The 13,786-nt window shown below is 32.8% G+C and overlaps 1 protein-coding gene and 1 long non-coding RNA gene across 2 annotated transcripts; both read right to left on the reverse strand.

Annotated features, from left to right (window-relative positions):
- Nucleotides 1–1,343: 1,343 nt before the first annotated feature.
- LOC146948873 (uncharacterized) lies at nucleotides 1,344–3,177 on the reverse strand. Its single transcript, XM_085745050.1, has 2 exons — nucleotides 2,736–3,177; nucleotides 1,344–2,248 (listed from the first exon to the last, which is right to left on the reverse strand). The coding sequence occupies exons 1-2, from the start codon at nucleotides 3,029–3,031 to the stop codon at nucleotides 1,765–1,767; spliced, it is 780 nt and encodes a 259-aa protein (XP_085601176.1). The 5' UTR covers nucleotides 3,032–3,177; the 3' UTR covers nucleotides 1,344–1,764.
- An 8,029-nt stretch (nucleotides 3,178–11,206) lies between these two features.
- LOC146948874 (uncharacterized) lies at nucleotides 11,207–11,585 on the reverse strand. The gene is made up of 3 exons (XR_015025362.1): nucleotides 11,525–11,585; nucleotides 11,363–11,416; nucleotides 11,207–11,255 (listed from the first exon to the last, which is right to left on the reverse strand). It is a non-coding gene; the product is annotated as an uncharacterized LOC146948874 (long non-coding RNA).
- Nucleotides 11,586–13,786: the final 2,201 nt, after the last annotated feature.

Here is a 13,786-nt window from a genome sequence, read left to right on the forward strand (position 1 = left end):
TTGCCTACAAAAGAGTTGGGAATAAAAGGAGAAGTGTGATTTACAACCAAGAGTGCTATTTTCTCATTATTAGCATTCATGACCAAGAAATGTCTTGCAAAAAGTATTCAAGTAAAAATATGGAGAGATACAATTAACAAAAATGGAATTTCATCAACAATTAGAATCCTTTATACAAGATACCATGAAAACTAAATACATTTTAGAGCAACAAATAATGGATATCAAAATTTAGGAAACATATGATTAGAAAACGATCAAAAGCAAAATTGTCCTCAAGTCATAGCATTGTGCAGGAGATCTTAGCCTGCACCAAGGCCTCAATCCCCCAGCGATAACACGGCTGATATGGACTCTGAAGAGACCTCCTCAGCTGGAACGACGCTGCCATGCTGGCTATTTCGATGATGGTCACGCATGCTAGGGATTGATAGCTAGGAATCATGATGGTATTGTGAACGCCGCAGCTAGTAAAAGGGACCAAACAATGGCCGAGACAATGGGGCTGAGATGGTGCCTCAATTGGATTTAGGAACAAAACTTGCACAATGTGGTGATTGAAATGGATGCGGAAAATGTGGTTAATTGTGTACGCGCGGAAAACTCAAACTTGATGATATTGATTTTATTATTGCTGATTGTCTAGATATCTTGTTTAGTTTGTTAAATGTTAGTAGATTTGCTGTCAAAAGAGATAAGAATAGGGCTGCTCATGGCCTAGTGCCCTAGCAAAAATTGCTAGAAATTTGGAAACTATGTCTTTGTTGACAAATGTCCCTCAACCTTTCTGATTTTCTTCATTGCAATGAATGAGATGATTTAGTCAAAAATGAAAATACAGAGGTAGTGTGAAATCATAATTCAAATGAAGAAAACATGTTTGGATTCTTTGTTCTAACAATGTGTCTTCAAGTGAGATGAAAACAACTAAATTATGACATAATGTATGACAGAACTCTAACAAAGTAGAAATTACTTTAGATTATATCATTGCCATGTAAAACAATATAATGGTTGTGTGGATATATTAGTTATTTTTAACAATTGAAAACAAAAGCAGGTCCGTCTATGTATCTGATCAGTAAAAAGACCAAAAGAAATTGGATTCTACCAGAAAATTTATGCCATAAACCATATTACAATTTTTATATATATCAGCTTATCTTATACAACAAATTACTACTCATGAAATCATCACCTAAATCATAAGCTGAGTTTCAAACGTTTGAATTCAAATTGGCTACAGAACAATATACAGAATGTTGTTCCATTTAATACATAAATAAGTGTGATCCATGTCATACATCAATTACGCACGAGAAAAATCAAGAGATTCAATTCCATAAAAGTCAAAGAAAATCTACATTGTTAAAATTATTTTAGAAGATTACTGCATACTGTATAGTGTATATCATATCAATCATCAAACATAGGAATCTACATTTCCTCCAACAACAAAATGAGCAACTTCAACTCTTCTGTATCCTTGCATATTTATATACACTCTTATAATTGAAGAAAAACCATTTCATGCTATGCCACAAATTCATTATATCTGACCTATTAAGCTTGATTGACGGTCGGATCCACTTAGCCGATATCGAGAAACTCAATATTATATTATATATATTGTTATACATTGGTTACTCCAACATGTACTATACTGTACATATATATTATACGAGTATCACGCCTACAACTTTATATATACGAGTTATACCTCTACAACTTAAAATTTCTGGATTCGTCTCTGATAGATAATACTTACGAGCATGGAGCTAGACCATCTTGTGGTAGCAAACTCCCTTCTTGATTCAAAGTCTCCCTAACTGCCTTATATAAAACTATCCATGAAGAAGAGTAAACATCCACAGGACCCCACACAAATGTAGGGTTTGGACTAGCAGGGCATGAAGTAACAAAATCCAAAACTGAAACTGGTTTAATATTTTTGGGAAAATTGAATGCCAAGTTATCAACTTTATGTTCATAAATTTTGCCATTCTTGTCCAATTTATACTTTGAAGTGCCTTGAAATTCTCCTTTAGCTTCCCAAGGGACACGTGGCACGCCCTTAAGGTTCCACCTAATCCATATCACATTCTTTGAAGGTTGCCACACTCTATATACATCAAGTGCTATCTCATGAAACAAGAGTTTTCCATGAAACCTTAATGCCCAGAAGATCAATTTGTACTTTTCAATTCCAGTAAATGTGTTCAAAGGGTCCAAAAATGTTATATCATCCCTGAAAATTGATCAAATTTCAATGAAAATAAGCTCCTTAAAATTCACTACTTAATAATATGCTCATTTTACAAACAAACGAAAAATAAAAAATATAAACATCATTTCAAATTACTAGCTATCTTTTTTTTTAAAAAATTACATCATTTATCAATAGTTTAATACTATTGGAGTCTAGCGCAAGTGGTTGGTACATATGGTGTGTCGGTGTTACGTGCGCTAGTGTTGTAAATATCGAGATGCCAAGTTCAACTCCTAAGCATCAAAAAACTTGTCTTGGAAGAAAACAAATAAAAATTGAACATATAATTTGTAATTTTGTAATATTCATATACAAAATGTACACATTAAGGGTTAAATAGGCTTATAAATAGTGTTATTGTTAAATAGGGATGAACATAATAAAAGTTAAAAAAAATATCAAAGATTATAAAAAAAGAAGAAAGTTATAAGAAATGGTCAAATAAGGTAAGAAAAAGTCAAATAACCTATAGATATCATAATTGAGGTCTTTGATGAAGATCATAGGCATGTCTTCACGAAGAGTTCTCACAGCAAGTCCAAGGTTGACATAGAATTCATCCTTTGGAACACTTGATGGTATGTTAACTTGTGAAGTTGGAGTTTGAAGGGTGGCTAAGGGAGAAGAAGAATTTGAGGAAGTGGAAGATACAAGAAAATGTGAAGTGGGTTTTGGTGATGAAAGAGTTTGGTGAAGGGGTTTGTCTTTGGATTTTGATTGAGTTGGGAGATAAGGTTGGAGGTTTGGTAGAAGAAAAGCCATAACCTTTTAATGCTTCAATGGTTTTCAATGATATTAGCTAGTATTAACTTTGTGTTTGTGAGTTGATGAAGCAAATTGAGGCTGTTGTTAAGTTTGTTTTATTGTGTGATGTTTGAGTGGCTTTGAATGTGGGAATGAGATTGGCAAGAATAGAAACAAAGTTTGTCATTTTGCATATTTGACCTTGCATTTTATAATATGTTACCTTTCAATTAGGGAGTAATGAATTTTTTATTGAAAAATAGTACCAGAAAAGTTTAAGTCCTTCCCTCAACATTTTTTTAAGTTTGGAAAAGTTTAAGCAACTTAGGTTCCAAATTTTATTAGAGACACAAAAAGCCTCAAAGCTTAGAGAAAATTGAAAACGATACTTATATATTATTCACTAATGAGATTCTCACATTGACAACAAGATTCAAACTCAGTTTCTTATGAAATCTGAACTGAGTCGTTATCAACTATACTCAAAACACTCTCCTCATTTCTCAATATCTAATATTGAATTTACTTATATATTAGCTATTTTATCACACAACATTTACATGTCTTTTTTTTAACTGCTACATAAGTACATGCCTTAATAGTGTTAAAAATTTCTTTATAACTAGTAACATACCCGTGCATCCGCAAGGATACTGCAAGGATACTGATTGATCTTGGATGATTTTGTGTAGTTTGAACTCGACATTATGTATTTGTGAACGGTTTAAATTTAGACTATTTAAAAGTTAATTATTATTAAATTTAAAAAAGTATAGAAACTAGATATAGTCATTACTTTTTATATGCAAGTTTAAGCAATAATAATATCAAATTTATATAGTTTTGTATTGTATATATCATATCAAGTTTGAAGTATTTTCTAATTTCATAAACCGTGTATATATCACCAAAATTTGAACACAGTTGATAGGAAGGATGGGTTCTGGCAACATCCTATGACTTGGATTGAAGGGTAAGGTGCATAATAATTTTGTAGTACTATTTTGGAGTAGGCTCCTAGAATTGAAAAGGACACAATAAACAGAAACCAGACAAACAAAGAAGGTCCTTCCCAAAAGGATTTCTAAAATGGATATTCTTAAAGATTCTAACTTCTTTCAAAGAGCCAATACAATGAAGGAGCACATTCCTTTTCAGGATACCTTACATTTGAGCATCTTTTTGTTTTGTTTCTATTATAGCTAGAATAAGTGTAATAACAATACCATTATAAGATAGTAATGTTGTAATGGTTTTGATAAATTCAGATTAGTTTCCTTCAACACATTAGTAGTGCTTCTCTTGGCAATATCATATGCCAAAATTGCATTCAACACTTGGATTTAATTGACCATAGACCAAGGACAACTTATGTTATCACTTAAACCATATAAAGAAGTGTTTTGGAATAGGTACAGTTGCATAATTTTAGTAATGATATGAGTCAATTATATGCCCATTACAAGTTTTGGGGGAGGTGTCATGTGCTTGGTCATATATTATTGTTATTTGTTTAGAGGCTTTATATAATCCGAGTTAGAGTCAAATAACCCTTTGAAAGGGAGAAAATTTCTCCGAGCGTTTATTTTTTTTCATTCACAAGATTCAAAACCAAAACCATGCTTAAGCACAAAAACAAGTTCATTTTCACTTGAACCGACAAACCTTAGTTTGGTTGTATAGAGGAGTGTTAGCAACACGACCTTCAATACATTATTTTTTAACACATTTTAATTAAATGATTGAAACTCAAATGAGTCATTGAAACAGGTCTCACTAAATTATGCTGGTCTCACATCAATATGAACTCATGAATCTCAATCAAACCAAGTCATCAACATAACTCTTAGATCTCAGACTCTAGGGTGAATGACTAGTAGCAGTTCCCTCTAATGAAATGTCTGCCTCATGTCTATAAGACTCAAACAACTGAGAACAAAGGTAACACTCTCCGAAACCAGGGAACACCATCTGACCTAACCAAAACTACGCGGAGATGAATGATAAGATTCACACCATAACTAATATCAAGTATTCTTCGGTGTGGCATTAGAAAAACACAATATGCCTTGCTTTTTCAAAGTAACTTGTACAGATTTATGACATGGAATTGAAGTAAGAGACGGAATAAGTTGAAAAACATTGAAGTGCCACCCTATAATGACCAAGAGGAAAACACACACACATGGTTTTCGCTTATCATATAAGTGATTATATATATGCTATTTCTATGACAAAAAATAAAGTTTCATAACCTATTCCGGAGAGTTTATGGAAATAAGATGAAAAAAACTTATGGACATGTGACATGTCATAAGTTTTTCCATAAGCTCTAAAAACAGTCTTACAAGTGTTTTTGTCGGTAGATAAGCTCAAACAAGTCAATCCAAGCAGGCCAATAGTAATCGATGGAGATTTTAATTTCAAAATAAATGGAATATAAATATATAACCATGGCCATACCAGCAAACCTTCTTTTAGTGCTAACTGCTTATCAATTTCTATAGCTTGTTCACTACATACCTGAGAAAAAATAATTTGAAGAAGAAGAGAGAAAAATATTAAAAGGATAGAAAACCAATAACCAAATCCTTCCACAGAAGCATACAAGTATCAACCGTGTTTTCAAACTACAAACATAGTGGGTGTTTGTTTGCACGTTGGAGTGGATGCAGACGTACGTTTCATGTAAAGCTAGGAACAGGCTAATAATCATAAAGAAAGTGACTAATATTCACAAGTTTTTATGTATCATGAGGATCTGTAACCTTCATTTGAAGATGAAATTAAAAACCAAATATTCATATCATGTGCAAGAGTCTCATAGACACTTAAAATCAACCGTGTTTTCAAACTACAAACATAGTGGGTGTTTGTTTGCACGTTGGAGTGGATGCAGACGTACGTTAAGAGTCTCATAGACACTTAAAATCAACCGTGTTTTCAAACTACAAACATAGTGGGTGTTTGTTTGCACGTTGGAGTGGATGCAGACGTACGTTTCATGTAAAGCTAGGAACAGGCTAATAATCATAAAGAAAGTGACTAATATTCACGAGTTTTTATGTATCATGAGGATCTGTAACCTTCATTTGAAGATGAAATTAAAAACCAAATATTCATATCATGTGCAAGAGTCTCATAGACACTTAAAATCAACCGTGTTTTCAAACTACAAACATAGTGGGTGTTTGTTTGCACGTTGGAGTGGATGCAGACGTACGTTTCATGTAAAGCTAGGAACATGCTAATAATCATAAAGAAAGTGACTAATATTCACGAGTTTTTATGTATCATGAGGATCTGTAACCTTCATTTGAAGATGAAATTAAAAACCAAATATTCATATCATGTGCAAGAGTCTCATAGACACTTAAAATCAACCGTGTTTTCAAACTACAAACATAGTGGGTGTTTGTTTGCATGCTCGAGTGGATGCAGACGTACGTTTCATGTAAAGCTAGGAACATGCTAATAATCATAAAGAAAGTGACTAATATTCACGAGTTTTTATATGTATCATGAGGATCTGTAACCTTCATTTGAAGATGAAATTAAAAACCAAATATTAATATCATGTGCAAGAGTCTCATAGACACTTAAAAAAAAGACTAGTAAAATAACAAAGAATTGAGAGGGGTAACCTTGGCGCAACTGGTAAAGTTGTTGTCATGTGACTGTAAGGTCACGGGTTCAAGTCCTGGAAACAGCCTCTTGTGTAAAAACAGGGTAAGGTTGCGTACAATACACCAAATGGTGGGACCCCTTCCCAGACCCTGTGTATGCGGGAGCTTCAGTGCACCGGGTTGCCCTTTTTTAAAATAACTTTAAAATAACAAAGAATTGAGTGAATTGCTTGAATGATCTGCAATCAGTATGCTGTATATATGCAGGACCTAAGGCTGCGTACAATACACCAAATGGTGAGACCCCTTCCCGGACCCTGCGTATGCGGGAGCTTCAGTGCACCGGGTTGCCCTTTTTAAAAATAACAAAGAATTGAGTGAATTGCTTGAATGATCTGCAATCAGTATGTTGTATATATGCAGGACCTAAGAATTTGCTCCTCACAAAGTCTCAGGTTAGACCCAACATCATTGGGCTAGTTTGACTTCTTCAAATATTGCGTATCAAGGAAATAAATACACATTCTACTATAAAAACAAAGGAGTTTCTACGGTACACCCTTAAATTAATGTGTACCGGTACACCTGTTTCAAAAATCAATAAGTTAGCGATAATTTTTATGTAATAAAAAGATATTTATCGACTTTTATATTTTAGAAAATATTATCCCATAAAAAAACATATCATTCTTTATAAGAATTATACTAAATTTTTTAAAATTTTATTGAAAAAATAATCAATATTCACTATTATGAGTAATAAAAATTTAAAAAAAATGAATTTTGCTTTGCCGACACTTTTGAGAAATAAAATATAATTATTATAATTATAAATGATAGAAAATATTTTTTTCTAAAGAAAATAAATCATTAAATTATACATTTAAATACACGGGTGTACCGGTACACTCAAAATTTTCGAGTGTACAGCCTAAAAACAATCAGTAGGAAATTTGAAATACCGACAAACTATAAAGATAAAATATAGTATTGAAGAGACTCAGCAGTCAAACAGTGGCATTCTCATTCTCCCTTAATTTCTTCTACTCACGTTCTATTCTTGATTGTTTTACATGCAGTCTGCTATATTAATATAGATCGTAGTAGTATGTCGTTAAAACATAATTAGAACATTTATAAAACAAATTGAAAGGATACAATATAATACAACTTTTAACGGCATTGTAGTGCAAAGATATCCTCATATATCTATATGGAATGTAACTTGAATAATTTCATCAAGTAGATTAACATCCAGCACATCATGAACAATGCCAGCTCCAATTCTCTGAATCAGATGCATGTGTATTACATATACACGCAACAAATATTGTTAGTATATCATCATTCAGGTATCAGACAGAGTCTTTATGTAAAATAATGAATGATTGCCTTGTGAAAAGAAAGACAGGAATAACAAATTAAATTTACATAAATGTAGTTCAACAAGTTGATTAGAAAAAGTCATAAATGTTTTTGAAAATATACCATGATTGAAAAATTGGTAGATGCAATGAAGCATATATCAAATCCTTCTCTAAGATTGATTGCAAAAGAAGTTTAGGACGAAGTTCCTAATCAATCCTTGTTGGATAAACAACTTATTTAAGCGCATATAGCAATGACACTTATCCTATAAGTGCTTACGTAAAAGCTGTTTCTATAATAAAAGATAAGATAAAATCAAACTGTTTATATAGGCTATAAGCTATGTTCATAAGTTATCCTGTAGAGTTTACGGAAATAAGCCGAAAACAACTTATAAAAGCTCTCACATGTGTTGGTGTCATTTGATAAGCTCAAATAAGTCAATTCAAATAGATGTAAATTTTAAGTGGCTATATAAGTTGGTGTGCTACCTCATTTAAGGGGTTTCTCTCCTTGAGTAATCATAAGTAACCAAAAGAGTAACAAAAATTATTCAAAAAAAAATGAAAAGAAAAAAATTACTTCAGTAACGTTATTCTTTATTGCAGACTGTTATCTCCATTTTTATTATCTTGGTGGTGGCACCTGAACACCATCTGCTAAAAAAAAGCTAGCATATCAATTATTAAATGGTGTTGTAGATTTACCATTTTATAAGGGTAACGTTGCGAATAAATATAGAAATATGAAAATGTTAAAGATTGTCGTTGCGAATAAATATAGAAATATGTAAATGCTAAAGAGTGTCATTAAGACCATAGTCACACAATTCGCAATTCGCTTTGGTACGCGGTACGGGTACGGATTCGCGGTACGCGACATGAGAAGAATTCGGTACGTACGGGGGTATAGAGCTTTGGTACGTGTCGGTTCGTAATAATATTACTATCTTATTAAGCATAATAAGCTATCAATAAAATATTATTTTTAACTATGATTTTTAAACAAAATTTAAAATTTATTAGTAATCACCAAATATTTACATCCTATTTGCAAGAGACATTCAAAAATAAATAATTAAAATATGTATTTTAAAAGTAAAATATTTCAAAAAATTAAAGGATGCTTAACATAAATAAATGATTCCTTAAAAACACATAAGCAAATGATTAACATAACTATTTAATAAAATAAAAAATAAAGCGCAGCTAGATTCATTTTTTTTTTTTGGGTGAAATTGGTTGAACATGTCCTGAAACAATAAAAAAAAAGCCCAAGATAGAGTCTAACTTAAACGGATCGGGTAAAAAACATGAACAACCCAATCATCTATCATCTTCAACCTAGCAAAACAAAAGTGCAGCCGCCGCAAATAAACACAGATACACATGGAAAGATGAAGAGATATACATGCTACCCTTCATTACCATTTCAAAATCGATTTCAAGCGTGGGTTTAAAAGCTTAAAACGCGTAAATGTTCATGGTGCTCAAACGCGTCCTTGGCACTTCGGTTCGCTGAGTTGCACGAATTTCGGTACGAATTCCGGCGAACCAATACGTAAAAGAACCGTGAATCGGTTCGCGCGAACCAATTCGCGGTTCTCCATGAAACCAGCGAATTATGTGACTATGATTAAGACATTGGTTAGGGAAATAAATATAGAAACCTTGAATTGAAAAGTGGTGAATTCAACTTTTTAAAGTTTAAATATTGTTGTTTCTATTACAAAACTATAGAGAACTCTTGAGAAAAGTTGGTGAAAAGTTGTGCATAATGAATCTATCTTTGGAATGGCGTGCAACTGTCTTTATATAGTGGTGCTCGATCAAGATGGATCACCTGGATCAATGATGTCAACTTCAAGTTTGCTACTTCGGTTTTCGCTTCTTGTTTTTATAAGCTCATTCTCCAAGTAAGGGGGGGTTACCTACAAAGACACTCTCATGCCAAAGTAAGAAAAGGTGTAAGTAGGGTTTTAGATAGGGTAAGAATGTATGATCATACCTGGAATCGAACCCCTTACTCATAGTGATTATGAGTTTAACTACGCTATTGATTGCTTTTATCATCACTCATATGTCGTTGAGGTCACATTGGAATAAAAGGTCACACATTTGTGTATTTGATAGCTAAAATAACATAGGCACATTTCTGAGCGAATCGAGTTTTAAAATTTGCCGAACGGCAAAGCCACGTCTAGATTTCTAAAACTCTTATCTCTTGATGTACTTATCATTGATGATGAAGTTAGGGGCTACTTACGCCCCACATCATCCCATTTGGATGATGCTTCCACATAGGATTTTATCCGTTGTCCTAAAAATTTGGGTTTGTCTCATTTATGCAGCTTCGATATGGATTGTGCATGACCTAATCTTTATTTGGGGTTGCGCCCGGCCTCCTAAGCTCATAAGGTTACAAAATTCAACTCATTTTTAACTAAAATCATATTTACAAAAGCAATTAACTCAAAATAAAGTACCAAAACTTGACAACGAGCAGTGATTTCAAATGCAAGTATAGTTGCTACTAAATCTAGGCAATTTATAAAAAGGTGAAGATATTTTCATACCTTGGCTACTGAAATTTTGGATGATTGGGTGTTAGTACAAAATGATGAGTCTCAGTCACAGGAGGAAGATTGTTGATAATATTGACCGCTATTTGATTCTCTTTCTACAGGGTTATAAACACAATCACAATTATTACTACACTACAATAACTCAAATTAATTCAATTAATTTAAATTCAAAACCTTATTGCCATTGACATTAGAGCACTGCTGATTACCAATCCCATTTCCATTCGACCCATTGCCACTGTCAAGGCCACTGCCATTACCATTAGATTGTTGATTCAAATTACCATTAGAAGGTGGGTGATTCAATAACAAACACAAAGTAAGTTTCAATAACAAATAATTCACCTACAAATCAAAAAATTAAATACACTTTAATCAATCAAAGTTATGTAAACAAAACCCATTCCCGTCAAACCCATTGCCACGGCCACTGCCATTCCCATTAGAGTGTTGATTCAAATTCTCATTAGAAGGTGGCTGATTCAATAACAAACACAAACACAAAGTAAGTTTCAATAACAAACAATTCCCTTACAAATCAAAAAATTAAATACACTTTAATCAATCAAAGTTATGTAAACAAACCCCATTTCCATCAGACCCATTGTCACGGCCACTGTCATTCCCATTAGAGTGTTGATTCGAATTTCTCATTAAAAGGTGGCTGATTCAATAACAAACACAAACACAAAGTAAGTTTCAATAAAAACAATTCCCCTGCAAATCAAAAAATTATATACACTTTAATCAATCAAAGTTATGTAAACAAACCCCATTCCCATCAAACCCATTTGAGTGTTGATTCAAATTCTCATTAGAAGGTGGCTGATTCAATAATAAACACAAACACAAAGTAAGTTTAAATAACAAACAATTCCCCTACAAATCAAAAAATTAAATACACTTTAATCAGTCAAAGTTATGTAAACAAACCCCATTCCCATCAGACCCATTAGAGTGTTGATTCAAATTCCCATTAGAATGTGGCTGATTCAATAACAAACACAAACACAAAGTAAGTTTCAATAACAATCAATTCCCCTACAAATCAAAAAATTAAATACACTTTAATCAATCAAAGTTATGTAAACAAACATCATTCCCATCAGACTCATTAGAGTGTTGATTCAAATTCCCATTTAAAGGTGGTTGATTCAATAACAAACACAAAAACAAAGTAAGTTTCGATAACAAACAATTCCCCTACAAATCAAAAAAATAAATACACTTTAATCAATCAAAGTTATGTAAACAAACCTCATTTCCATCAGACCCATTAGAGTGTTGATTCAAATTCCCATTAGAAGGTGGCTGATTCAATAACAAACACAAACACAAAGTAAATTTCAATAACAAACAATTCCCCTACAAATCAAAAAATTAAATACACTTTAATCAATCAAAGTTAAATAAACAAACCCCATTCCCATCAGACCCATTGCCACGGCCACTGCCATTCTCATTAGAGTGTTGATTTAAATTCTCATTAGAAGGTGGCTAATTCAATAACAAACACAAACACAAAGTAAGTTTCAATAACAAACAATTCCCCTACAAATCAAAAAATTAAATACACTTTAATCAATCAAAGTTATGTAAACAAACCCCATTCCCGTCAAACCCATTGTCACGGCCACTGCAATTCTCATTAGAGTGTTGATTCAAATTCCCATTAGAAGGTGGTTGATTCAATAACAAACACAAACACAAAGTAAGTTTCAATAACAATCAATTCCCCTACAAATCAAAAAATTAAATACACTTTAATCAATCAAAGTTATGTAAACAAACATCATTCCCATCAGACTCATTAAAGTGTTGATTCAAATTCCCATTTAAAGGTGGTTGATTCAATAACAAACACAAAAACAAAGTAAGTTTCGATAACAAACAATTCCCCTACAAATCAAAAAAATAAATACACTTTAATCAATCAAAGTTATGTAAACAAACCTCATTTCCATCAGACCCATTAGAGTGTTGATTCAAATTCCCATTAGAAGGTGGCTGATTCAATAACAAACACAAACACAAAGTAAGTTTCAATAACAAACAATTCCCCTACAAATCAAAAAATTAAATACACTTTAATCAATCAAAGTTATGTAAACAAACCCCATTCCCATCAGACCCATTGCCACGGCCACTACCGTTCCCATTAGAGTGTTGATTCAAATTCCCATTAGATGGTGGCTAATTCAATAACAAACACAAACACAAAGTAAGTTTCAATAACAAACAATTCCCCTACAAATCAAAAAATTAAATAAATTCAAAACAAATCTCAGGCCCAAAGCGTCAATATAAAGTCCAAACAGCAGCAACAGCTATCACACTTAGGATAAAAAGAACGCGAGTCAAGTTCTTAAGAAACCCTGCAGCATCAGACCGGGATACATGAGCTGAGGGGGAGGGGTGTCTTCGTCTAAGATATCCAATCTTAGACAAAGAAGATTCATCATGAAGTTCATGTTAACTCCATGACCAACCACTACAGCAAAACTCTCCCAAAATCCACTATGCGCTAGAAAAAGCCCTTTCGATTTCGTTGGAGCGCCTTTGGAGAGAACGTAAACTATTGCAATGTTCACGGTGACTCTGAATGATGTGACGAAACCAACAAACCCAGATTTTACTTCATGAAATTGGAAGTAGGTGTCACGCTGAGATTGATTTCTACATGCGATCAACCCACCAATCACAACGAAATCAAACACAATCAAAGCTAGCACTTGAATAAGTCTAGCACAGAGGACGGGATCCATTTTCAATTTGGGAATTTGGGGGGTGAAGTTTGAGTTGAGTTCTTGCGAGAGAGATGATTACATTCAGTTCAGGGTTTCATGTTGTTGACGTTGAAATGAAATGAAATGAAAAGGAAAATGGTGGTGCTTCTAGAACATCCAGTCATGTTTTTATTTATTTATTCTTTTTATTTTTATTTTATCAATTGTTACCAAAATGTTATTTACTTTTTGATACAAGTCTACATGAATATTGCAAAAGTTTTATGCATGCATATATATATATATATATATATATATATATATATATATATATATATATATATCTAATTTTAAGGTTGATCCCAAACCGAAATAGTTTCGCCCAACACTGTACTCCAATGCAGGCCTTGGTTGACCATTCCTATAACACTCCATAGGCCTCTCCACATATAACTCGGGTTATGCCCAA

Source organism: Medicago sativa, chromosome 2, assembly GCF_051527215.1.
Source record: "Medicago sativa cultivar Bolivia chromosome 2, Bolivia_mono, whole genome shotgun sequence".
NCBI lineage: Eukaryota > Viridiplantae > Streptophyta > Magnoliopsida > Fabales > Fabaceae > Medicago > Medicago sativa.

Coding starts and splice junctions, on each gene's coding strand:
- LOC146948873 (XM_085745050.1), bottom strand. CDS start 3,031: ATGGCTTTTCTTCTACCAAACCTCCAACCTTATCTCCCAACTCAATCA. Junction 2,249..2,735: donor CTCAATTATGATATCTATAG/GTTATTTGACTT, acceptor ATCAATTTTCAG/GGATGATATAACATTTTTGG.